General features: G+C 41.2%; 1 protein-coding gene across 1 annotated transcript; it reads right to left on the bottom strand.

The window, feature by feature from the left end:
* Nucleotides 1–17,669: 17,669 nt before the first annotated feature.
* Nucleotides 17,670–20,709, bottom strand: LOC124280252 (keratin-associated protein 9-2-like). Its single transcript, XM_046716147.1, has 3 exons — nucleotides 20,629–20,709; nucleotides 19,087–19,357; nucleotides 17,670–18,259 (listed from the first exon to the last, which is right to left on the bottom strand). Exons 1-3 carry the CDS (start codon nucleotides 20,639–20,641, stop codon nucleotides 17,794–17,796), a joined length of 750 nt encoding a protein of 249 aa, XP_046572103.1. The 5' UTR covers nucleotides 20,642–20,709; the 3' UTR covers nucleotides 17,670–17,793.
* Nucleotides 20,710–25,421: the final 4,712 nt, after the last annotated feature.

Here is a 25,421-nt window from a genome sequence, read left to right as displayed (position 1 = left end):
ACGAACTATACTAAACCTTTCACATGAACACTGGTAAGGACTGACTGACTGAGTTTGGTTTTACGCCACTTTTAGCAATATTCCAGCAACATCACGGCGGGGGACACCAGAAATGGGCTTCACACATTTTTACCCATTTGGGGATTCGACCCCGGGTCTTCGGCGTGACGAGCCAACGCTTTAACCACTAGGCTACCCCGACCGCCCCCACTGGTAGGGAACTTGGTCACAGTGAGAGTGGAGTCTTTGTGATTTTTGCGACGGAAACTTTGCCATATGCCACAGAGTCTTTGTGATTTTAGCATCATCAAGGGAAGGGTAAGGTAAGGTAAATGGCCTGTATACCTACAACATGAATATTACAAGAGAGTTGAATTCACATTTACTTACATAAGGTTTCTATCAGTAACAAGTAAATATTGTGATGTTCAGAAAGTGACTGATAATCATGTAAAACCATTAATTGTCACGAAATTAATCCTTTTTGATAAATAATCGGTATATTGTGACAAATGACCACATAAAGAAATGTCAAAATAATACAATGAGTTCCGATTAGTGTTTATCACCTTTCATCATAAAGCATGTGCTGTTTTATCAGCGAAAAAAGCGTACATAACAATTTTCATGCATTGGTCTTCATGCATTGGTTTTCATGTCACAGAAACTTTGTGATTACGAAATTGATGTAACGGAAAATTCACTCATTGTCACAGGTAATTCCCAATCACAACATGGAGTAGACGGGGTATGATTCGTCCAATCTGGACAGTGAATTGGTGATCAAGTCAACACCTGGCGTTCCCACCCCTCACACAGATAACATCTGCCTGTCTCCTCCTCATACTGCCAATTCTTAGCATAGGAATCCTTTGTCATTCCTAATAGAATGATTGCGTCCAATCCTGCAGATTTTAACAGGAGGATCCAAGACAGTCCCCATAATGTTTGATGGGGTTCATATCGGGGCTCCTTGCGGGCCATGGTAATGTTTGATGGGGTTCATATCGGGGCTCCTTGCAGGCCATGGTAATGTTTGATGGGGTTCATATCGGGGCTCCTTGTGGGCCATGGTAATGTTTGATGGGGTTCATATCGGGGCTCCTTGTTGGCCATGGTAATGTTTGATGGGGTTCATATCGGGGCTCCTTGCAGGCCATGGTAATGTTTGCGGGCCATGATGGGGGGTTCATATCGGGGCTCCTTGCGGGCCATGGTAATGTTTGATGGGGTTCATATCGGGGCTCCTTGCGGGCCATGGTAATGTTTGATGGGGTTCATATCGGGGCTCCTTGCGGGCCATGGTAATGTTTGATGGGGTTCATATCGGGGCTCCTTGCGGGCCATGGTAATGTTTGATGGGGTTCATATCGGGGCTCCTTGCAGGCCATGGTAATGTTTGATGGGGTTCATGTCGGGGCTCCTTGTGGGCCATGGTGATCTTGATGGGGTTCATATCAGGGGCTCCTTGCGGGCCATGGTAATGTTTGATGGGGTTCATATCGGGGCTCCTTGTGGGCCATGGTAATGTTTGATGGGGTTCATATCAGGGCTCCTTTGCGGGCCATGGTAATGTTTGATGGGGTTCATATCGGGGCTCCTTGCAGGCCATGGTAATGTTTGATGGGGTTCATATCGGGGCTCCTTGCGGGCCATGGTAATGTTTGATGGGGTTCATATCGGGGCTCCTTGCGGGCCATGGTAATGTTTGATGGGGTTCATATCGGGGCTCCTTGCGGGCCATGGTAATGTTTGATGGGGTTCATATCGGGGCTCCTTGCGGGCCATGGTAATGTTTGATGGGGTTCATATCGGGGCTCCTTGCGGGCCATGGTAATGTTTGATGGGGTTCATATCGGGGCTCCTTGCAGGCCATGGTAATGTTTCAATGGCGGTGATGTTTCAGATATGTTCAAAGACACATCCAAATCCAATTCACTGTCCAGATTGGACGCATTTTCGGAAACTTGAATGCACGTTTGCGAAGACGGTTCGAAAGTGTCAACCTGCATGAAAATGTCATTGAGAAACGTGGTTCTCATATGAAAGTGCAATTCTGAGGAGTCGTGAGCAGGGGCATTGCCTACTAAAGGCCGTTTTGCTTTTAGAGGGCCACTGGCATATTTTAGGCAAATGAAAGAATATCGTTAGACCGCGACTCACATCGAGCAAGAAGACACTATTTTGGTCCTGTGCGGCGATGTCTACATCAACGTCGACCGGTGACTGATATGGTGGTGAAAGCGTCATGATGTGGGGAGCCATATCCTACACGCAGAAATCTAACTGTGTGCGCCTTAAGGACAATTTAACTGCTGTTCGGTACAGAGCAGAAATCATAAGGATTTACATGGGTCCTATCATTGACCGTCACAGGGAGTTGTTCGATCCTGTACACAAAACCAGCATTACAAATGTTACAATTAAACAATCAACTTTTTGAAAAATATTTGAAATGTCATGTATCAGTATTATCTATGCTCTTTTCTTTTGTGACGTACTTGTGTTTTTTGTGTGACATACACCATTACGCTCTTATGACGTACCTGTAATCTGCTTATGTGACGTACATGCATTGTACTTTGTTTGCATGCATGCATAGTGCGTTTGTGATGTGCTTGTATTGTTATTTCATGACGTATGTGTTGTGTGGTCCAGACTCGATTATTTACAGACCGTCGCCATATAGCTGGAACATTGCTGAGTGCGGCGTAAAACCTAACTCACTCACTCACTAAAGTGTTTTGTCATGTTAAATGCCTTGTACCCATGTGACGTACATTCATAGAGCATCTGTAAAGTTTCTATTGCACGGGCATAAAAATAATTACCGTTGCAGACATCAATCGAACTGAGGAGAGCCAGCGCAAGGATGAATCCAGGTGTGAAAGTTGATCTGTCCATCGTCTGAAATTCAAAAGAGGGAGTGAGTTTAGTTTTACGCCGCTTTTAGCAACATTCCAGCAATATCACGGCGGGGGACACCAGAAATAGGTTTCCCACATTTTACCCATGTGAGGAATCGAACCCGGGTCTTCGGCGTTACAAGCGGACCCTTTAACCACTAGGCTATCCCAAATTCAAAAGAAAAAAATACTGAAATCCATGTTACAGTACACATTTCATTCGTGACCAACTCGTGATATTCCGGAACAAGCCGAATAGGGGGTTACGGAAAGGGGCGAATGGTGACGAATGTACACATTTATAAACCGCATTTGTACAGAATACTCTGTTTACGCGCCGTTTATATGTGTTCCACGATCATTGAACCATGTATTATAATTATCATCTCCCTGGGGAGTATACAACCTATGGGGCATACATGGGAGGGATATTTATTATATCCATCTTACATAGGGTACCTCCCAGAGTGATCAGTGGTAAATTTGCCCCCGGAAACAACATTTATTTGGGCCCTTGGGTAAGTTGATATTATTTCATGGGGATTTATTTAGCGCTATAGTCCATCGCATCTATAGTTTGGCATGAAATGCATGTGGACCCGGTTTTTTGTAAATATCTCTTCATCCAATGACCCAATCGATCTCAAACTGTGCAAGTGGATGTTTTGTCAGACAACCTAATCACATTGTAAATCACCGATTTTATGCATTTGTACTAAAGAATCTGCCTATGTAACTGTCAACAAAATTAACAGCAGAACGCAGAATGCTTGCAGAGGGAGGGAGCCAATGACCTGTAACAGCGGCAGTGTTGGGTCATAAAGGTCAATGCACGTGCAGTCACGCCGAAGACCGGGGTCTCATTCCCCACTTGGGTGCAGTGTGTGGAGCCCATTTCTGGTATCCGTCGCCGCGATATTGCTGGAATATTGCTAAATGCGGCGTAAAACCAAACTCGCTATTGTTGTATTGTTCCCCAACAGGGGAAAACTAAGGAATCCTAGTAAGGACATTGTCGCGTTGTCGCCCTTGCGAACCCTTGAGCAAACATACAGAAAGCTAAAGAAAGCCGAAATTTACCAAAGTGCGACAATGCGAGGTGATATTTTGGACATGTGTCGCATTGTCGTATTGTGATAGAATATTTTTTTTCATTCTACCAGCTTTGGTTAATTTTGACACTTCTTGCTTGACAACGTGATGATGTCCCTTCTAGGATTCCATAGAAAACCCTCTCCGCGCTGGTTCACGGATCGACATGTTCCGCAACATCTTCTCACGTGCAGAGACAAAGCCAAGGGAGAGGGTATCCTCGTTCACCTTCATTCAAAATCCGCCCGGAGAGCGGAAGGTCGCGGGGTCGATCCCCGACCGCGTCATACCAAAAGATGTTTAAGTATGGTACTTGTTGGTCCCTGCCTGGCGCTCGGCATTAATGGGTACAACAAGGACTGGTCGGCTCGGAGTCAGTATAATGTGTCTGAGTGGGGTATTCATGCTTAACTGCGGCATGGTATCTCAGTGAGCTAGCACTATAAAACCAGCTTCAGTCTGGGCTAGTACAAGCAGCCACACATACACACGCATGCACGTGGTCATATGAGCGAAATATCCTTAACTGCGAGGTTAAACCCCATTTCACCTCACACCACCACATTAAAAACGATCTTTAAGTACCGAACATCTAATATTAGCATATGTTTTGTGGCGATAGGATTACCTCAGACTTAACATACACACAAAACATTAAAAAAATCCACAATTGTTCGTTCGAGCATATATTGAAAATCATAAAAGATAGTATGTTTAAGAATACATTATAAAAATGATTTAAACATTGGATATCCCACGACAGAAAGACTTAAAAAAACCATGTTATTCGATCATCGTTTGAAACAAAAAGCCCTGATTCTAGATTTTCAAATTTTAAATTAGATTTTTTAAAACTTAGTTCCCTTAACGACAAAAAAACCCGTAACCTGCCACTGAAAATGAACATTATTTTTCAAACTTTTTGTCTGTCTTCAAAGATATTTACTTACTGATGGTGAGAACGACCTCTGATCCCGACCGCCGCTCGCTGATTGTAGGAGAGCCAGGCTGTAATCATGTCACAGGTATTTGTGTGGGAATCGGTTGATCAAAACAATATCCCGCAGCAGTTTTTGCCAAAGGACACGATAATAAAAAACCTCCAACCCACTATGGAATTGATAGATGCCTGAGATAGACCCACTGACCGATATAAAGTATGGGAACAGTCCGATGAGGGTTAACCAATCGCATCATCTGGGACGTGTGATTGGTCACATGATTAGATGGACAAGTGTTATACTACGTCATGGGTGCTCGAGTCTGATCTTCTCTTGTCTAACGCGCAACAACGTATTGTGAGATTTGTGAGAAGCTTACGGGATGCCAAGCCAGATTTCGTTTAGGATACAGTACTACCACGAATACATTTTCCTTCCACGAATTTGTTAAAAATATCACTCAAATCGTTATGTATTTTTTATTTAACATTTTCTACAAGAATGTCCTGTCTGGAATAACGTTGGGTATTGCAATATACACAAAGAACTTAATTAAGCACCCCCTGTATTTTCGCAATGATAGGTTTTCAACACGTACATAAAACTCCTCGTGGTCGCCACGATGGAAAAAAGAATGTAGAGTTTTTTTTACATCTTGCTTCTCCTTTCTCTTTTCCATTGGATTGTCGTAAGAGGCGACTAACGGGATTGCGCAGAACGATGCTCATGCTGTTGATCACTGGACTGTATGGTCCAGACTCGATTATTTAAAGACTGCCGCCATATAGCTAGAATATTGCTGAGTGTAAAACTAAACTCACTTACTCACTTTTCCATTGGAACTGGCCTCATATTAAAACTTGTGGTATATTGCGCTAGACTGCAGTCCCTTCTTCAGAAATATCGAATCCCCACATGGGGACAATGTGTGAAGCCCATTTCAGGTGTCCCCACGCCGTGATGTTGCTGGAATATTGCTAAAAGCGGCGTAAAACTAAACTCAGTTAGTCAGTCTTCAGAAAAATGATAAAGCTACAGTACGAGATGTGTCTCAGAAAAACAAAAAAACCCGAAAAAAACGGCAACCACAAACAACCCAAATGAAATCCAAACAAAACCAAACGAAAAAATGATTGGAATCCATGTTGATTTTATGATGATAATTGTTCATTTTTAAAAACAAACTGATTTTCATACAAAACCACATGGAATAATATTGAATTTATTCGTCAATACCGAGCTCCAAAGGGTTAAGATCGGGGCTCATTCAATCGTGAGATATGTCAGGGGACGCTTTAACTAAGTTCTTTGCGTACATGCGTGTTTTTTAGACAAACAAGTACGTTTCTGGTTTTAAACACAGATATTTGAGTCTGGTTCGGGGTTTAGACACAGGTATTAAAAGTCGGGTTTGGTTTTAGACGAAGATATTCAAGGTCGGATCCAGTTGAATAAACAAGTATTAAAACAGATTGGAACTGTTTTTGAACTCAGGTATTCGAGACCGGTTCGGGTTTTAGACACAGGTATTCAAAATCTGGGTCTGCTTTTAGACAAAGGTGCTAGATGCATGATCCTGTTAAAGAAACACGTATTCAACACTGGAACTGGTTTGGGCCATAGGTGTTCGAGTATGTTTGCGGTTCTAGACATCACAGATCCCCAAGCCCAGTCTGGGTTTTAGACACAGATACGAGAGTGCCGGTCGGGTTTAAGACACAGGTATAAAAGTGCCGGTCAGGTTTTAGACACAGATGCGAGAGCGCCAGTATGGTTTTAGACACAGAAACAAGATAGCCGGTCTGGTTTTAGACACAGATACGAAAGGGCCGGTCGGGTTTTCGACACAGATACGAGAGTTCCGGTCTGGGTTTGGACACAGATAGAAAAGTGCCGGTCTGGTTTTAGACACAGATAGAAGAGCGCGGGTCTGGTTTTAGACGCTCATACGTGATAACTTGTGTTTTTCAACAAAATAATTCCAGTGTAATTTTTGTAGCAGATAATTTCTATTTTTCTCCATCTGAAGCATAAGCACTTTTTTAAAATCCCAGACACCCTACAGTCACCCATTTGACACATAAGGAACTGCAATCACATTTGAAATTTTCTTCTTCTTAGGAACTGGTAATTTATTTAGGGGTGAGGGATGGGGGTTGCTGTTTGGAACAGTATCAAATTTTGCTGACAAATAGTATTTTTGTTAAATGACATGGTCTATTTGTAAAATTATTTTGACCTCAAGCGGTGCCTCCGTTTCGCTTGATTATTCTTCTTCATCTTCACTGGAAGATTGTTTTGCAAGATGTAAAATCGGATCGTATTGATACTGCCTAACATCCACGTCAGAAATGACATCAGGAACATCTTTTACTGCTTCAGCATCCACGGACACTGTTAAGTTGTGAGGGAAAATCAAAGAGGAAGCCATCAGCAACAGGCACTTATGACGTCATGTCCCGTAATACCCCTTCTGCTCATTAACTGTCGGGTGTTTCCGTAAGAGGCGGAACTACAATTACGTTTGTCGTGTTTTTATTGCGATTTTACAAAATCTTTGTTCAATTTTTATCACGGAAGGTAACTTATAGAATGCCTTTACCTATATGAAAAGTTTTGTTTTCGTTCGTATTCTCCTTGTAGACAGAGAAAGAACAACTTCTATATATCGCTTTATCAGGCCCTGGGCAATATGACAGGGCACTGATTCCTAACGTGCTCATGACGCAGGCAATTTATGTTTCTATCTGCCATCCATCTGTTCCTTCCAGCAATAACCTTTTAATAGAACGAGAAACATGTCCGCCTTGGCATATTTTTTAAAATACTGTTTTAACATTAAAACCTCTAGGTCGAGTTGTTTATGTGCCACAAATACCTATGCTGATTTTCAAGAAACATATTTTCCGGGTTCGAATCCCAGATTTGGCTTAAGAATGAGGTCACCCTAAACGTGCTCGATAAACATCAACATTGCGAATTACTGTAGGCGTTTTCCCACACCAAGCTGACAAGTATAACTTGGTATTACTGAAACTTAGTTCAAATCGCTGTTAAATAACTCACTCACTCACAATATATTCTTGATAATCCGGGTTAAAATGTGTCTTCAGCAACCCATGCTTGTCGTAAGAGGCGACAAACGGGATCAAGTGGTCGGGCTCGCTGACTTGGTTGACACATGTCATCCTATAGATCAATGATCATGCTTGTTGATCACTGGATTGTCTGGTCCAGACTCGACTATTTAAAGACCGCCTCCATACAGCTGGAATATTGCTGAGTGCAGCTTTAAACCACAACCAAACTAAACCACAATATTATATAATCACGCTGTTTAATGGCGGGACCCTGTAAATTTTCACATTTCGGCCAAACGCACCAGAAAGTGAACCAAATACAATAAAGCGTTAATTTTCCAATGGCAGGGTTGCATTCAATCCAAACTTTTCAAATTTTAGGGGCATGCGTTTTATTCTTGACAAAAGTGTGTATCCAAGGTGACCTCCCCCATAGGTCAAAGTGAACGTCAGCCAATGACATGAGATGTTAACTCCCTACACTGAATACCTGCAATGACGCAGACTGGAGCTTACGGTCTTATTCAGTGTGTTGATCAAGACGTACTTTCTGTTAAGTTCCTACCTACTCTTGGCAATGAAAACATCGCACCAGGAGATTCCACTACTTACGGCGGTATACTTCTAACGTCTGATTTAACATGTAAATCGAGAATTGAAAAGTGCTGTCAGAAGGCAAGACAGAGTGTTAATTCCCTTAAATGCTTGGGGCTAAATAACACTGACCTACATCCAGCTACCAGTGTTAAGATATGGCAAAGAATGATTCTGAAAACAAGTTTTTATGGCTGTGAACTATTGTTTGACATTAAAGGGCAGCAACTTTGGTTGCTAGAAAACACACAGAGGTACTTTGCCCGCACTGTCCAGGGACTAGATAAGAGATCTCCGTCTGAATCCACTATTGCAAACTTAGGATTGTGGACCATGATTGGCTACATTGATAAAAGTAAACTCCAGTTCTTTGGCTCTTTATGCAACACTAGTTGTGACAATCTCATAAAACACATATTCTGTGCTTCCATGACTAATACACCCCGAAAATCAACTATTTGTGGAGATCTTCAGTCTGTTTTGTGCAAATACAACCTTAGAAACTACTTACATACTTACTTATACAGTGGTTCATTTCCCCCCAAACACCAATGGAGACGAATCATAAACAAACACGTACAAGAATATGAAGAACACATGTGGCGTAACAAAGTATCACTTAATGCAGGACTGTCTCGTTACATGCGAGCTCATACCTCACTGACATATCACATACTTTTGAACTTAGCATTTTTATACCCTGAACACAGAGCAGCCTTGCAATTATGTTTTGAAACTTTCATCACGAAATAAAATCTCAAAGAATGTTTGCTTTGTAACAAGCACGCTTATGACTATGACAACCATGTGATACTACACTGTGAAAAATTATTAGGTCTCCGAAATAACTTTTTCTCATCTCTGATTGATATACTTGATGTTGAAACCTATGTAAATTTTTGGAAATGTTGGAACACGACGAAATGCTCTCAACTCTCCAAGGTGCAGCTACACAGTTCACACGATCCCTAGTGCGGGACACATACCATGCTGTCATTATAAACTTTGCAAACTATGTCTATCATTTGAAACAATATCTTGAGCTCGTATTTTAATGGAGGCACAAGTAACGCAATCCCTTTGTGAATGTTTCTGTACATATCAATTGTCAACTTTAAATAACATTGTCCTGTTTGTAAATACTATTGTATTGTATGTTTGATTGAATTCATGTATCAATAATCTTCGGATTGATTTCTGGAGGAAATAAAGAATCTCTCTCTCTCTCTCTCTCTCTCTCTTTCTGTTAAGTTCCTACCTAAACCAACATTTGTAGATAAAACTACGATTATAACGAACTAGAGCTGTGTATTGCCCCAAATGTTATTGCGATATATTGCGATACACACTTCTGTATTGCTACACGTATTGCAATATATTGTGAAAGAACAGTTATTGAGATCTGTCCACTTGGTAATATTCTTTTACCTTCAAATTGAATCACAGTATATGCGAGTAACCATTGTGCATTGTATAGCTTCTTTCAAAGTTAAAAAGGTAAATCCAGAACATTCTTCTGTTATATTTCTATTTTAAAACAGCAGGGATCAACACTCACTAAAATCTTTAACTGGCCCTCCGGGCTAATGGATTTTGCATGTCACTAGTCCTTTCCAAAAAATACTAGCCCTACGCTATGAAAAAAACTTTCAACAAGTCTTTCTTTTAATTCCAACTGCTGTCCAAAGGAAAGTTAACACAGACATATGTATGATTTCTCATTTCATATATATGACAAATTCAACTGAAACTAGCTTACACCATGCCCTCCGTCGACCCACCCATACTATTTATATACTTTAACTTCTTTAAACAGCAAAGGATGTTGAATTTCAAATAATTTAAAGAGTTATAGAATTTACTGTACACATCGGTATTACTCAAGAAAAAATTGATTGAAGTCACAATCATGTGACATGATCTTAAAGTGCACATTCTAATCAAAACGATGATTCATGCCCCTTTTTCTTTGAATGAAAGTATTATTAACATTACCAATTTCATGAATGACGTTTGGTACACATTCACATAAAGAAATGATTTAACAAAACACTCACGATGGGCAAACGTCACCCTGTATCAGGTAACGTACACCTTCTTTAGACTAAATAGAATAATAAAAAAAAAATTGAAACATGAGAAATATGACCTTATAATAAAATAGAAACCTACGTTTAACAATCAAAATATCAACTCGTGAAACATTATTGCTATGTCATACACCATTAAATTTTTTAGGTCTAATCCAACTGTTGATAAATACCAAAGGTGTGTTTATCATATTATACAAATAATACAACTTCAACTTAAATAAATTTATATCTAATCGTAATACAAATTTACACACTGAAAATGTCCATATAAACCACGAAGGAGACGTAAACTCCCGCTATTTTAATCCATTTGTAAGATGCCATAATATCCTCTTACCTATTTTCTTTTATATTTTCATTTTTACGTAATCAGAAAATTATTATATAAAGATTATTTAAATAATTATGTGTGGTCGCCTATTTCCCGATAACCGTGGCTTTTTACCTGATAACATGACACAACATTAGGAAATGCCTCCGTTTTCGAAGCTCCGTATGAACAAAACTCTAGAAGATTCCATTTGATGGCGGGTATTGTTCCAAAGCTCTAATCACCAATGTTATCATAGTAACCTATTTTCGCTGTTGTAAGAAGCGATTTTATTGGCTAAAGATTGGTTTCTAATGACGCTCCTTCACGACAGTCTGCTATAAGGTTCGTGATTGGTAAATATCATGCTCGTAAGCCAATCATATTACAGCAATGGATACTGTCCTCATAAACGAAAACTTTTAGACAAAAGTCCCTGGTACAATAATGCTATTCTGAACGTGTTAAGCAACAAATCGCCATATACACGTAAATTATCGAACTAATTGGACGTATCGTGCTAGGTATCGACCTGTGACAAATATTCTTTATGCAAATGTTTTTTCATTAAACATCGTGTCCGAGCATGAAGATCGAGGTGACGAAAGCCGAGATGTCATTTGACTTACATAACATGGTCGCACGAAAAGATGGAAATAGTAACTTAGATGTACGTTTGACAACGTTTATGAAAACTGTCGGATTTTGTTCATTAGTTTATTCAATTTTAATGATTTCCTCGAAACGTCAATACTTTGCTCTTTGACAATTTTAAGGTGGACCCGTTGCCAATCATTTGGAAAGACTTCCGCCCAATCCCCACCCACTTACCACCACCCATATTACCTGAATATACATATATATCCTTTTCCTCACCATTAAAATTTAGGGGGTATACGGGCGGAAGTCTTATGTGCGGTGTTGAATGTGTTAAAATTGAACAAATAAATCTTTGGCGGTATACCCGTACGTCATAAACGTATCGCGATACGTAATTGTTACAATTTCGTATTGCGGTTTACCGTTATACCAGTAATACCGTGCTGCCCTATGACGAACATAAAAGGAGCACTAATTTCAGTTCTACATAACCGTAGTTCGATTATATTGGCTGGGAAAACCCAAATAGTTCGTTATATCCGGTAGTTCGGTATAGGCGTGTCAGTTTTAACGTAGTTCTCGGTAACAGCACATGATCTCTGTTACTATTACTGAGGTTGTAATGCAGGGTTTACCGCCTGGCTATAGTGAGGATAACTTTATGAGGGCGAACCTGGAACCCGGGTTATCGGATCCTGGCAGAGACAGCGTGACTGCGGTTCCTTCACCCAGTTGAAACATACTGCTTTAAGTGATCCCATGAAAAGATTTTTCCCCAATATCTTTTATTCATTTAAGCCGTTTTACAATATTGCACAGATTTTTCTTGACAGTAGGGATAGGTTCATTTTCCATTAATAAACATGATAGCTTATTGTAGTAGTTCCTTCGGCCATTTGCTTTCAAATTTTCGGATACTGTTGGTTTGTTTGGAGATGTATTCTTCAATAGATATAAGTCCATGGGATTTTTAGCAAAACTATTAATGTTCAATGCATTGTTTTTTAAACTAGTAATATTAATGTATCTTCGTCAGCTAGAAGAATATGATTCAGAAACGAATGTCCAGTATCAATACCCAACAGTATCCCCCCGAAATATGAAAGGTTTACATCAATATGACATGTTTTCTGTATGTACAATTCCAAGTTATTCCAAAACTCTTTCACACGTGTACAGGCAACAAAGACATGCATTATACTCTCGGGTTCAAACTTACAAAAATAGCAAACGTTGTTGTCTATCAAATTTATTCTTAACATTTTTTTTGTAAACACACAGTTATAAATGAATCTATATTGAAAGTCCAGAAGCTTTGCATCCTTGGTACATTTTCTGTTGTTTGTGAAAATACTTTTCCAAGGTATACCTATTTTCCCATTTAGAACAAGGCGTAGGCAAATGATAATGCAGAGATTTAGACATCATAGAACATTCGACAGCCTCTTAATGGAGAGATCAAACTAAGAGCAGATGTGTGTAAAGTCAAATTAACATGGCTATGTTTCACATTATTTATTGTATCTGTCCAAAATTTCGGAATATTGTTAATTATTTGTAAGAAGTCTAGTAATGAACTTCTCATGTCATGCCTCTTTTTAAATACTGCAAAGACTTTAATGATATGGATACCTTTTGTACACCAATTTCTTATTATAAAATTACAATTTTTAAATTGATGATTCGCAGTGGTTCAGCTAAAATATTGTCTAAATTGTTTTGGTCATTGGTGAATTTAGATCTATACCTTTTCCAGGCAGTGACAGGATCTTTCCAAAATGGATTTACAACAGTTGAGGAACTGTCAATATTTGCTCCCAGAGTAATTAAATCCTGAACTGGTACATTGATTGGGTTGCTAAGATTGATTTTACGAAAGCTTCTCTTGATAGTTGCATTCATTAGAAAATCTATAACAGTTTTAAAATTAGTCATTCTTAAGCCACCTTCACTGTAATCCGTCTTCAAATACTCCCTTTTAATCTTATCTGGTTTATCATTCCAAATGAAATTGAAAACGATTCTCTCTATTTCCGTAATAAATGATTTAGGAGGATAGGGTAAAGCAAAAAATACATGTGCCAAGGAGAGAGAGCTAAGGTTTTTGAAACAGTAATTTTGCCAATTATTGTTAAATGTCATTTTTTTAGTAGATTCCGTCTGTATTTTTATCTTTGTGTTTATGGTCCAGAGGTTTTCGAGCCTAGCATTGAAAGTTGTGGATATAGTCTGATACTGCTGCCAATCATTCCACCTATGCAGACTGGCTTTGCTTTTTTATAAATTAATTTTTAAACAAGACATTTTATAAAATTTTGTTAATGTATCCATAGAGGCTTTAAGACTGAGCTCAGATCCATCTAAGAAAAGTTGAGTGTCATCAGCATATTGTCCCAACTTATGCTCTTTATTATGCAGAACGATTCCTTTAATATCAACATTTTTTCTGATCATTATACCTAACATTTCAGCTACCAACAGGAAGAGATATGGAGAGATAGGGTCCCCCTGCCTACAACCTCTTAAATTTGAAAAGAAATCAGACATGTGTCCATTTTGAATAACACAAGATCAATATTGACGTCCATTTCAGCATTTATGGGCCGAAGCCAAATTTCTTTAAGACATGAGTCACAAGGTTTTTAGATACAGTGTCAAAAGCTTTTTTTAAGTCTATTAAAACAAGACCATTTTACCTTTGAAATTTGGACTCGAATAGAACATCATGCCGTAATCTTATGTTTTCTGTAATACACCTTCCAGGTATGAAACCAGTTTGATTGTTGTGTATTAGTAGGCCTAATGTTGTTTTTTCAATCTATTGGTAATACATGAGCTTATTAATTTTTGTAAATAGAATTCAACAATAAAATGGGGCGCCAGTTTTTAAAAATATTTTCTGTCTTTTCCTTGTTCTGGGATACATCTTATAACACTCCTGTTCATATTTATAGTTAACTGATTATTCGCAAATGTTTGTTTGATATACCTATAGATCCAATGTTTCAAGTGAGGCCAGAAATTATAAACTCAATTGGAAAGCCATCCATTACTGGGGTGTTATGGTTTTTCATTGACTTCACAGCTAAAGAGATTTCATTCAACTCTAATTCTTTTTCAAGAGTATCCTGAAGATATTTTGGTAATGTTGGAGTTTTCAGCTCTTCAAATGTTTTAAACTAACATCATCAATCTCATTTGAGGATGAGTAACATTGAGTATAGGTTTTCATAAACGTCTTTTGTTTAAAAAAAAAAATATTACCGTCTGTGATGTATTCTCCAGTATCTAGAATCAACTGATTTATAATTTTGTTTGTGAAGATCCAGTTTTCCTACAAATATATTTTGCAGGTTTTTCACCTTCTTCATACCACTTTATTCTAGTTTGAAACTGGTTTCTTTTCATTTCTATTTCCTTGAGTTGTTCATGTTTTTTTTATGTTCAGCATATCACTTAAGTGCGATTCATTAATATTTTGTAGATTTCTTCTAATATTGTCTTCAGTTTCCTTGACTTTATTTTCCAATGTAATTTAATCTAATATATTTTTCCTTTTCAAGCATGTAGAATAGGAAATTGATTTACCTTTAATGGTCAGCAGCAGGGTTTCCATAAAAAACACTCATCAATATTAAGAGAAACATATTCACCATTCATTTCAGAGTCGTTCGAAATTCTTCTATCAATATATTCTTCTTTAATTTCTGCATGACACATGTCATCGGTTCCCAATTGCGCAGATCGATGCTCATGCTAATGATCACTGGATTGTTTGGTCCAGACTCGATTATTTACAGACCGCCGCCATATAGCTGGAATATTGCTGAGTGCGGCGTAAAACTCACTCATTCACTAGTTTCTGCAATAATATCTTTAACTAACTTTACATATTCTTTATCATGGGAAGAGAAATGTTCAATTTCCAGTAACTCTTGCCATGAAAAGTATTGGCGGTCCTGAGAAATATATGTCATATAAATATTTTTTGGTTTGCTTTCGTAAAATATTATCTGTGGTTATAGACACGGGCAGCTATCATTGGTATTTATTATTGGACTGAAGCCTACGGGCAACCGGGAGTGGTTGTGAATGTCCATTTTATCATCTCAAGTAATACCTCTGAGTAATAAAATATCAGAACAACCGGAACTAAAAATATCCTGTATTTATAAAGGGATGGTTGGGTAGCCTGGTGGTTAAAGCGTTCATTCTTAACGCCTAGGGCATTTGTTCAACTCCCAGCACTGGAACAATCATCCTCGATAATCTCCAGGGTATACGTTACGATCACTCTCCACTATACCCTGCATGCATCCACGGCTTGGCCCGATGATTTTACTACCTCCATTGGCTGGCTTTTTATCCAATCAGGTGTCTACGCTGGGAAGTTGAGCGAACCAATCACAACTCACTTTCGCTTCTTAAATTATCTAACCGTTTAAACTTGGCAAAACAATTGATGCAGAGGTACTCTGAAAGATGTAGAAGGAGTTCTTTTATATATTTTTTGAAAAGTTTCAGATCTGTCAATTTGTGTGTATTATTTCCCCCAAAATCTGAGTGGTACTGCCAACAAACCTTCGCGACTGCGACCGCTATCTTTGTTGACACTGGCAAGCTCGGTTGTAACGGCGGCTTCGCTGATTGGCTACTGTGAGAAAGCGGAGCCAGCAAAGGGAGGTAATATAATTATGTGGATGCATCCAGGGTATAGTGGAGGGTGATCGTAACGTATACCCTGGAGATTATCGAGGATGTGGAACAATGTGAGAAGCCCATTCTGCTGTGTCCCGTCTTCATACTGCTGAAATATTGCTGGAGGCAAAACCATATTTACTCCACAAGTGTGCATGGCGCAGTGGGGTGTGAGAGAATCCTGTCATCGGTTCGAATCCCAGATGGTGTGAATGTCCATTTTATCATGGAACATATGTTATATTTGGGATTACACTTTCTTAGTAAAGTACAAATTAGTACCTTTTTAGGTTGAGTCCCATCCGGGATTCGAACCCACACCCTCAGAGTCAGGCACCTAATCGCCAGGACACAAAGTCAGCCGCCTAACCCGATTAGGTGCCTGACTCTGAGGGTGTGGGTTCGAATCCCGGATGGGACTCAACCCCAAAAGGTACTAGAATTTGCCTTTTCGTAAGACTGGTCGGCTCGGAGTCAGTATAATGTGTGTGGGTTATTCATGCTTAACTGCGGCATGGTATCTCAGTGAGCTAGCACTATAAAACTAGCTTAAGTCTAGGCTAGTACAAGCAGCAACACATACACACGCATTTCCGTTGTCATATGAGCGAAATATTCTTAAGTACGACGATAAACCCCATTTCACCTCACCTCAGATTCCAAAATATGATTATGAGAATATTCCAAATACGATCTTTAATACGACCAAGTGAGTGAGTTGTGCTTTTAGCGATATTCCAACTAAATCACGTCGTCGCACATTCTACAGAGGAGAATCGAACCCGGACCTTCTGCCTTAAAAATAACAACAAACACATTCAGAATCTTGTTCAAATTGCAGATGTATTTTTGTGGACAATCAAACACTCGTTCAAGTTGGACGCAGAGGCGTGCTTAAAGGCACAATGTCACACATTTCCGACAATATTTTGGCCTATATTATAAATATCATTGGGGCATATGCACTCATTTTAGCTTCCTATTGATGCAACAAAAGACTTATTATCCCTTACGACTTGCCTGAAATCGATAATTGAAACTTCGAGGCGAACAGCTTCCAAACAGAGAACATTTGCCATATATGGAATGTAAACAATTGCTCCGTGCATTGAAAACTGTAGCACGCGGTGTTGTCGGTGTTTGCCAAACTGGTTTCAGTTACAAGTTATGCGTAGGATATTCGTAAAGAGCGCTCTAAGGGACATAACTCTATGGGGTTCACTTGTAACAATGTTCGGCGAGTAGAGGGCGCGAGAGTTAATTTAATGCAACGTTGCATTATTTAATTCAAACTTTTTAATTTAATATTGTAATCTAAATGCGTAATTATTTTTGGAATAAATTATATGGTAGCTTCTTCGAGGATTTATAATCAGTATTATTGAGAGAAATGCATTATTTATTTTTTGAGAAATGTGGTGTGATATAGTGTCTTTAAGGGACCATCTGTCAGGAATTGGTTTTATAAAATTGACTTGTCTAAAAACAAGTAGTTGACAAGCCAACGCATTCCTTTTCATTGTCATCCCAACTTGTGGCGGCGGGACAAGGTCGGTTGTCCGTGAACACCCCACTATTACATGTCGCAAACTGGTTGCAGGAATCGCAGGACTGATGATTGCCATTCGACTGACCGACACATGATGTAATACACGGGTTTACGTAAGACGTTGCGCTGGTTGTTGTTGCCGAGGTAGTGGTAGCAGAAGTCGTTGTAGCCGAGGTTGTCGTAGCACTGGTTGTCGTTGATGGTTCCACGCATGTTGTTGACGTCGTCTCGCAGCGGTTGCTGTTGTTGTCCCACACCAAGGTAGGCGGGCAGTCCCGGACCATCATGACGTTGTTGACGCAGGTGACGTACTTCTTGCACGTTTGACACCACTGATAGTCTCCAGCAGTTCTGCCCGTACAACTCGTGATGCACGGGTTTACGAAAGGGGTTGGGCTGCAAGACAAAAGTGGTCAAAATGAAATTGCCAGAACGATGTTCAACGCCAGAATCAACAATATTCCCCAGAGTCAACATTATTCTCCAAAAAAAGTAATGTAAGAGTTCCCCCCCTTTCCCCATTATAATAATATGTATAAATTAACACAACAATTACTAGAGAACTCACAAAAATAACTAAAAGCCCCAAAATTAATTCCAATATATAGGGTCAAACCACGTTGTATGATAAGGGCCCCAGACACGGTAATGTTACAAACATAATATGGGGGAACGGAAAGAACTCTTTCCAAAAGGAAACACCCTCTCGCGTCACTGGATTGTCTGGTCAAGTGTACTGCTGTAGTACTGATGTGCGGCGCCAAACCAAAGATTTGGGTTCGATTCCCCACCTAGGTACAATGTGTGAAGCCCATTTCTGGTGTCACCCGTTGTGATATTGCTTGGATATTGATAAAAGTTGTATAAAACTAACCTCAGTCACTAACTCACTCACCAAACTGATCAATATTCAACATGTACTCACAACTGTCTTCACTAAGGATTATAGTCGTTGGTTTCTCAGTGCCAGCTGATGGGTTCTACCAAAGTGGGATAGCTTGGAGGTGAAAGCGTGATATCGATGGAATATTACTGAAAGCGGCGTAAAACCATACTCATTCATCTTCATTATATAACCTCCGTTCATCACGCCGAAGACCAAGGTTCGATTCCCCACATGGGTACAATAAGTCAATTTCTGGCGTCCCCCGCCGTGATAGTGCTGGAATATTGCTAAAAGAGGCGTAAAACCATACTCACTCACCTTCATCATGTAAACTCACCTCGTTTGGCTAGTCGTGGTGGCGCTAGTTGTCGTGGCGCTGGTTGTCGTCATACTAGTGGGCACTGTGCAAGTCGCGCTTGTAATCTCGCACTGTTTGAGACTGTCATCCCAGATTTGACCCGAGGGACACTCTCGCCGATCCCGCAGCAAGCCATTATCACACGTGGCATAAAACCGACATGACACACAGGACTGGTAGTCACCGTTGGTACGTCCGCTGCAGCTGGTGATGCAAGCCGCTCCTGTCGACCTCTTGTCTCGAGAGAGCGCTGTTGAAAACAGGTGAAGGTACTTTAGAATATTAAGCGAAAATTTACTTAAAAAGGAGACTCAGGGTACGGATCCACAAAGCGTTCGTAACGTTACGACCTGTCGTAACTATAGTTTATCATAGTCTTACGAATATCGTAGCGCTACGAACGCTTTGTAGATCGGGAACCTGCTTCTAAAGAAGTCACCTGTGTGGCTAGTGCAACCATTGTGCAACTCAAGGTAAGGATTAGTTGCACGGTGCATATCTACCCACATCTACACGAGTGAGTGAGTGTGTGAACATAGTTTTACGCCCCCTTTAGCAATATTCCAGCAATATCACTGCGGGGGACACCAGAAATGGGCTTCACACATTGTACCCATGTGGAGAATCGAACCCGGGTCTTCGGCGTGACGGGCGAACGCTTTAGCCACTTGGCTAGAGTAGCTTGGTGTTTAAGAAAAGCCTGAAGTGAAAACCCACGAGAACAGGTATGGCGCTGACAAACCTAGATCCTGGTGTCACCAAGGGACGTAACTCAGCTACGTGTGAGCCTCAGATGACTGGATCGACCGTTCCCTGTTTTATACGCATGGAAACGAATAAGGGAACACATGAAAGTACAAGTGTTCCTTTATTCTTTTCCAAGTTTCTTCACAAGGTATGTATTGCACTGTGGGTGAAATTCTGGAAATAAATAAAGGAACGCTTGTACTTTCTTGTGTTCCCTTATTTGTTTTCACGAGTATATATGTTTGTACGCCAAACTGAACATTTTATACACATGTAAGCATTGTCTTAAACGTCTGCGTGAAAATGTGAGTTTATTTATCGAAGGTATTTTATTAGGTTTTGTAAGGCAGTTGCGTGAATGTGTTTCTGTTTTTTACTGGATATTTGTTTCGTTGTTGCTAAACAGCATACTTGTATTGTATTTCGAGCTATATGGTGGAGGTCTGTTAATATTCGAATCTGGACCAGACAAAACCAGTGATTGATACCGTAAGCATCGATCTAGGCAGTTAGGTCTGCGAGCCTGACCACCCGATCCCATTAGTCGTCTCATACGACAAGCATTGGTTACTGGGCCTAGATTTTCGAAGCTCTCTTAGCGCTAAGATAGTCGTAAGTGCCATACATTAACATTAACTTACGACTATCTTAGCGCTAAGAGAGCTTCGAAAATCTAAGCCCAGAAGATCAGTTCTAAACTGGCACTTCACGGTTTCGTTCCTGAAGAGGTGTGTTGGAAAGGGAGTGAGAGATTTGATGAAGTTCCGTACGTACCATTTCTCCGCATGATAGCGCAGTGCGTGCTCACGGTGACAATGACCAGAACTAGCAATGTGTAACAGCAGCCATTATGTCCGATATCTGCAATAAATAATTTGTGTTAGTGTTAGCATTGAACAAAACCAATTGTTCAACTAATCGAAAAACGCGTTTTTTTCAAAAGTTGGAACATCCGCTTTTTGATTCATGCACAACTAGCCGAATACATAGGGCCTGTAAGTCCCGCGAGGCGCTACTTCCGGTACGAAGCTGCTTCCCGGCACCCTTTGCACCAACTTACGATATGCGAGATGATGCCCAGCTTACTTCCGGTACCAGTTTCCGGTGACAGGTGTATATTCAAGAACCACTTCTGGTTCCAATTGCGCTACTGCCAAACATAACTTTACTCTACCGGACCAAGTGTACAACCATGCTTGGTTGTCACAGGTGTTAACAGTCGTAATAGTTGGCTAACTTGGGGATGGTTAGATCGGAAATTTTTCCTGCAAGGATTATCAGTTCCTTACTGTCAACTGACAACCATGAGACCATTCGAAAAGGTATGAAACGATGTTTGTCACCGGAAGTACTAAGGTCTCGTGACGTACTCGTGCCCTATACAAAATGAATATTGTGACACTATTCCACATCGAAAATGTGTATAACGTACACGGTTGTAATAAAACAACAATCGTATAACTCAAAACAAAGTAAAGCCGAGGTAGATATTCCAGGCAGATATTTACATGTTGTGGCGTGATAGGACAATTGTTTATTTTATTCACTCGACACGCCCATAAAGATAGTAGCTAATCAACGGAGTGCAGCTGACCTGATTGGCAAATAACATCGTATCCAATAATTACTAGGCCGATAACTGTAATGTTGGGGTGGGGTTGGAGGAGGTGAGGTGAAGTGGTGTGGTGTGGTGTGGTGTGGTGAGGTGAGGTGAGGTGAGGTGAGGTGAGGTGTGAGAGGTGGTGGGGTTGGGTGGTGTGTGTGTGAGGTGAGGTGGTGTGGTGTGGTTTGTGTGTGGGGTTGGGTGGTGTGTGTGTGAGGTGGGGTGAGGTGGGTGTGGTGTGGGGTTGGGTGGTATGGTGTGGGGAGAGGTGAGGTGAGGTAGTGTGTGGTGTGGGTTGGGTGGTGTGTGTGAGGTGAGGTGAGGTGGAGTGAGGTGGTGTGGTGTGGGGTTGGTGGTGTGTGTGGGTGTGAGGTGAAGTGAGGTGAGGTGAGGTGTTGTGGTGTGTGCAGTTGGGTGGTGTGTGTGGAGTGAGGTGAAGTGAGGGAGGTGAGGTGGGTGTGGTGTGCAGTTGGGTGGTGTGTGTGTGTGTGAGGTGAGGTGAGGTGAGGTGAGGTAGTGTAGTGTGGTGTGGTGTGGTGTGGTGTGCGGTTGGTTGGTGTCTGTGGAGTGAGGTGAGGTGAGGGTGGTGTGGTGGGTGGTGTGTGTGTGTGAGGTGAGGTGAGGTGAGGTGAGGTGTGGGGTTGGGTGGTGTGGTGTGGAGTGAGGTGAGGTGAGGTGAGGTGGTGTGGTGGGTGGTGTGGTGGTGTGGTGTGGTGTGGTGTGGTGAGGTGAGGAGGTGAGGTGAGGTGAGGTGAGGTGAGGTGAGGTGAGGTGTGGTATTAATCCGGCCTTAGACTTGTTTACTGGTACGATACCCTCCTGTAACATCAGACGCTATCCACTGAACCACGCAAAACAGAACAGAAACGAAAGCTTTCTTACAACACCACTGCACATCATAGGGCGGTCATCATTTTGTCAGTACTCACTTAAAAATAGTTGAGGGTAACTTTTAAAGTAGATGAGCACAATCTCATAATATCTCCCAAAGATATTCATGATCATCAACCCAGTTTCGTTCGTGAAGATAGGCTGTGTAAGTGAGGATGGGTGTTAGCCGTTTTTAACAATATTACAGCAGTATCAAAGGAGAAGACACCAGAACCCATGTGGGGAATCGAACCCGGGGCTTCGGCTTGACGAGCGAACGCCTGAGCCACAAGACTACCCATCTCTCCCTTCAATGTTTCAGAGTGACGCAAATGTAGATTTTACTAGCGCTTCTGCAACGTACTGAGGTCCGAGGAATGGCGGTTCGTGTCTATTTTACGGACGCATATTTTTCACTGTTACGTATAGTGTAGATAAACCTAGCCCAAAGGTTGCACTTACGTATCACCCGCGAAGATCAGGGTTAGAATTGGTCTTTGACAACCCATGCTCGTCGTAAGACGCGACTAGAACGATCGGGTGGTCGGGCTTGCTGACTTGGTTGACACTTGGTCGTATCGTCTACAGATCGATGTTGATCACAAGATTGTCTGGTCCACACTCGATTATCTACAGACCGCCGCCTTAACGCTAGAATATTGCTGAATGCGTCTTTAAAACCCCCCAAAACAACCCAAAACTTACCTATCAGCTGATCCTGTTCGTCTGCTCCTCGACAAGGTACCCTCTTTGTGAAGGTGAATATTCATGTTATTTATAAAAACATAATTCCCGCAGATTTTATCTGACATTCAGTTTAATTGTTCCCTGCCCATGAGATAGGCATCGGTGACTTGTATGATAAAAACATGCGTTCCATCACCCGGGGGGCTTGAAGTGCTAGAACATGACTCTTTTGGAGGTCAAAACAGAAGGTACGGGAACCTCCCTGAGGTGTTTCCCCTGCCTAATGGGGTAGTTAAGTTTGCGTATCTGTGTATCTGTCTGGTTAATGGGAACAGAAATAGTGTTGATCACGCCAGTGTGTTCTGGGATTAGGGATGACTATTGAGGGGAAACAACTGTTGCAACATATACTGTCCCAAAAAGAAACGCATAATGAAAATAGCAATTTCATGTAGCAATGAATTAAAACGTGATTCATTTTACAAAAGGTTTTGCTCTGTTTATGAGTCCTATGGTGTTTATGTTTTGAAACATCACAACAAAACACACCATCCGTAAAATACCCGTATTTAACAGCATGATTTTCAATTTCGGCGTGTAGTGTCACAGAATACACAATTCACATGCAATGCACGTGAAAGTTGGGGATCAGATAGTCTCAATGATGGGTATAAAAGGTTGATCGCTGTCTGTCGATTATTCACTGTATTTGGAATATTGTTGACGAACGCAAAATGCCACGTCTAAGTGAAGCCAACCGTCATATCGCCATTGGTTTGCTTGAAGCTGGCCAGTCTCATCGTGCAGTTGCCCGACGCATGAATGTTCACCAAAGCACCATTTCACGGCGGCTCTGGGAGGTATCGCCGGCAGAATACCCGGATTGAGGAGGCTTTCTGCACAGACCGTCAGGAACAGGTTGAGAGAGGCTGGTTTACGTGCCAGAAGACCTTATTTTGGCCCTGTGCTTCGACAACAACATCGTCGACATCGAGTTCAATGGTGCACCAACGTTCAGGCCTGGAACCTACCGAATTGGCGTAGAATCTGGTTCAGTGATAAATCACGAATCACGATCAGTGATTTGGTGATGATCAGGGCAACCTGACAGCTCAACGGTACTGTGTCGAAATCTTACGCCCACACCTCCTTCCAATCATTGGTCGCCAGAGGGAGTTGTTTCAACAGGACAATGCCAGGCCCCACACAGCACGTCACACTAGAGACTTCCTCCAGAACCACAACATCAATGTGCTCCCCTGGCCCTCAAGATCACCGGACTTAAACCCGATCGAACATCTGTGGGATGCCCTGGACAGAGGGGTGAAACGCCGTAACCCTCAGCCCCAGACACTTCAGCAACTCGCAAATGCACTACAGGCAGAGTGGGCTGCGATTGGGCAACACGAGATTCTGAGACTTATTCGTTCGATGCCGAGGCGATGCCGTGCAGTTCTGGATGCCCACGGTGGTGACACGAGGTATTGACTTCAGCGCCACCACACGTCTCCATGTGACACTCAAACTGACTTTCCTCGAGTTGGTGCCAAAGACGGATAAGTCTGCATTCCAAGTGTGCAATTTCGCTATATTTCATTGACTCATAAAGCCTACAAGATGTTTCCAAAATAAACATAAAAATACAGTTGAAATTCCTATTTGCGTTTCTTTTTTGGGAGAATATACTATTGCGACCAACTTTTTCTCTTGAATTTGAAGTAATTTCCCCAATGAATGTATAGTTCATATGAAATAAAAACAAGTTGATGTGGTTTCTCTTGATAACTGACAAGAAACTCAGATCAACGAAACAGTTAACACATAAACTCAGTGAAGCTGCAAGTCAGCCCCCAAACATCCGGTATTTTGCGCTGCGCATTTATCAACGGAAGTCAACTACTAAACTATCGATTGTCACAGATACTATCGACATATCGATAGTTTTTCGTTTCCGACATCGATTAATTGCTATCGGAGACTCAACAATTGCAATCCATCGATAGTTCGATGCATCGTTACAGCCCTATATGGGATATATCTTCGATGAGGAATAGGCACTTACTAAGTGAGGTGGTGAGGTGAAATTGGGTTTATCGTCGTGCTTGAGAATATTTCGCTCATATGACGACGTGCATGCGTGTGTATGTGTATGTGCGGCTGCTTGTACTAGCCCAGACTTAAGCTGGTTTTATAGTGCTAGCCCACTGAGATACCATGCCGCAGTGAAGCATGAATACCCCACTCAGACACATTATACTGACTCCGAGCCGACCAGTCCTTCTTGTACCCATTAATGCCGAGCGCCAGGCAGGGACCAACAAGTACCATATTTTAACGTCTTTTGGTATGACGCGGTCGGTGATCGAACCCGCGACCTTCCGCTCTCGTGGCGGACGCTCTAACCACT

The sequence above is a fragment of the Haliotis rubra genome, unplaced genomic scaffold, assembly GCF_003918875.1.
Source record: "Haliotis rubra isolate DU_JTF1 unplaced genomic scaffold, ASM391887v1 Scf263, whole genome shotgun sequence".
Taxonomy (NCBI): Eukaryota; Metazoa; Mollusca; class Gastropoda; order Lepetellida; family Haliotidae; genus Haliotis; species Haliotis rubra.
Note: the sequence above shows the minus strand (reverse complement) of the source record. Positions and strands in the feature narration are given on the sequence as shown.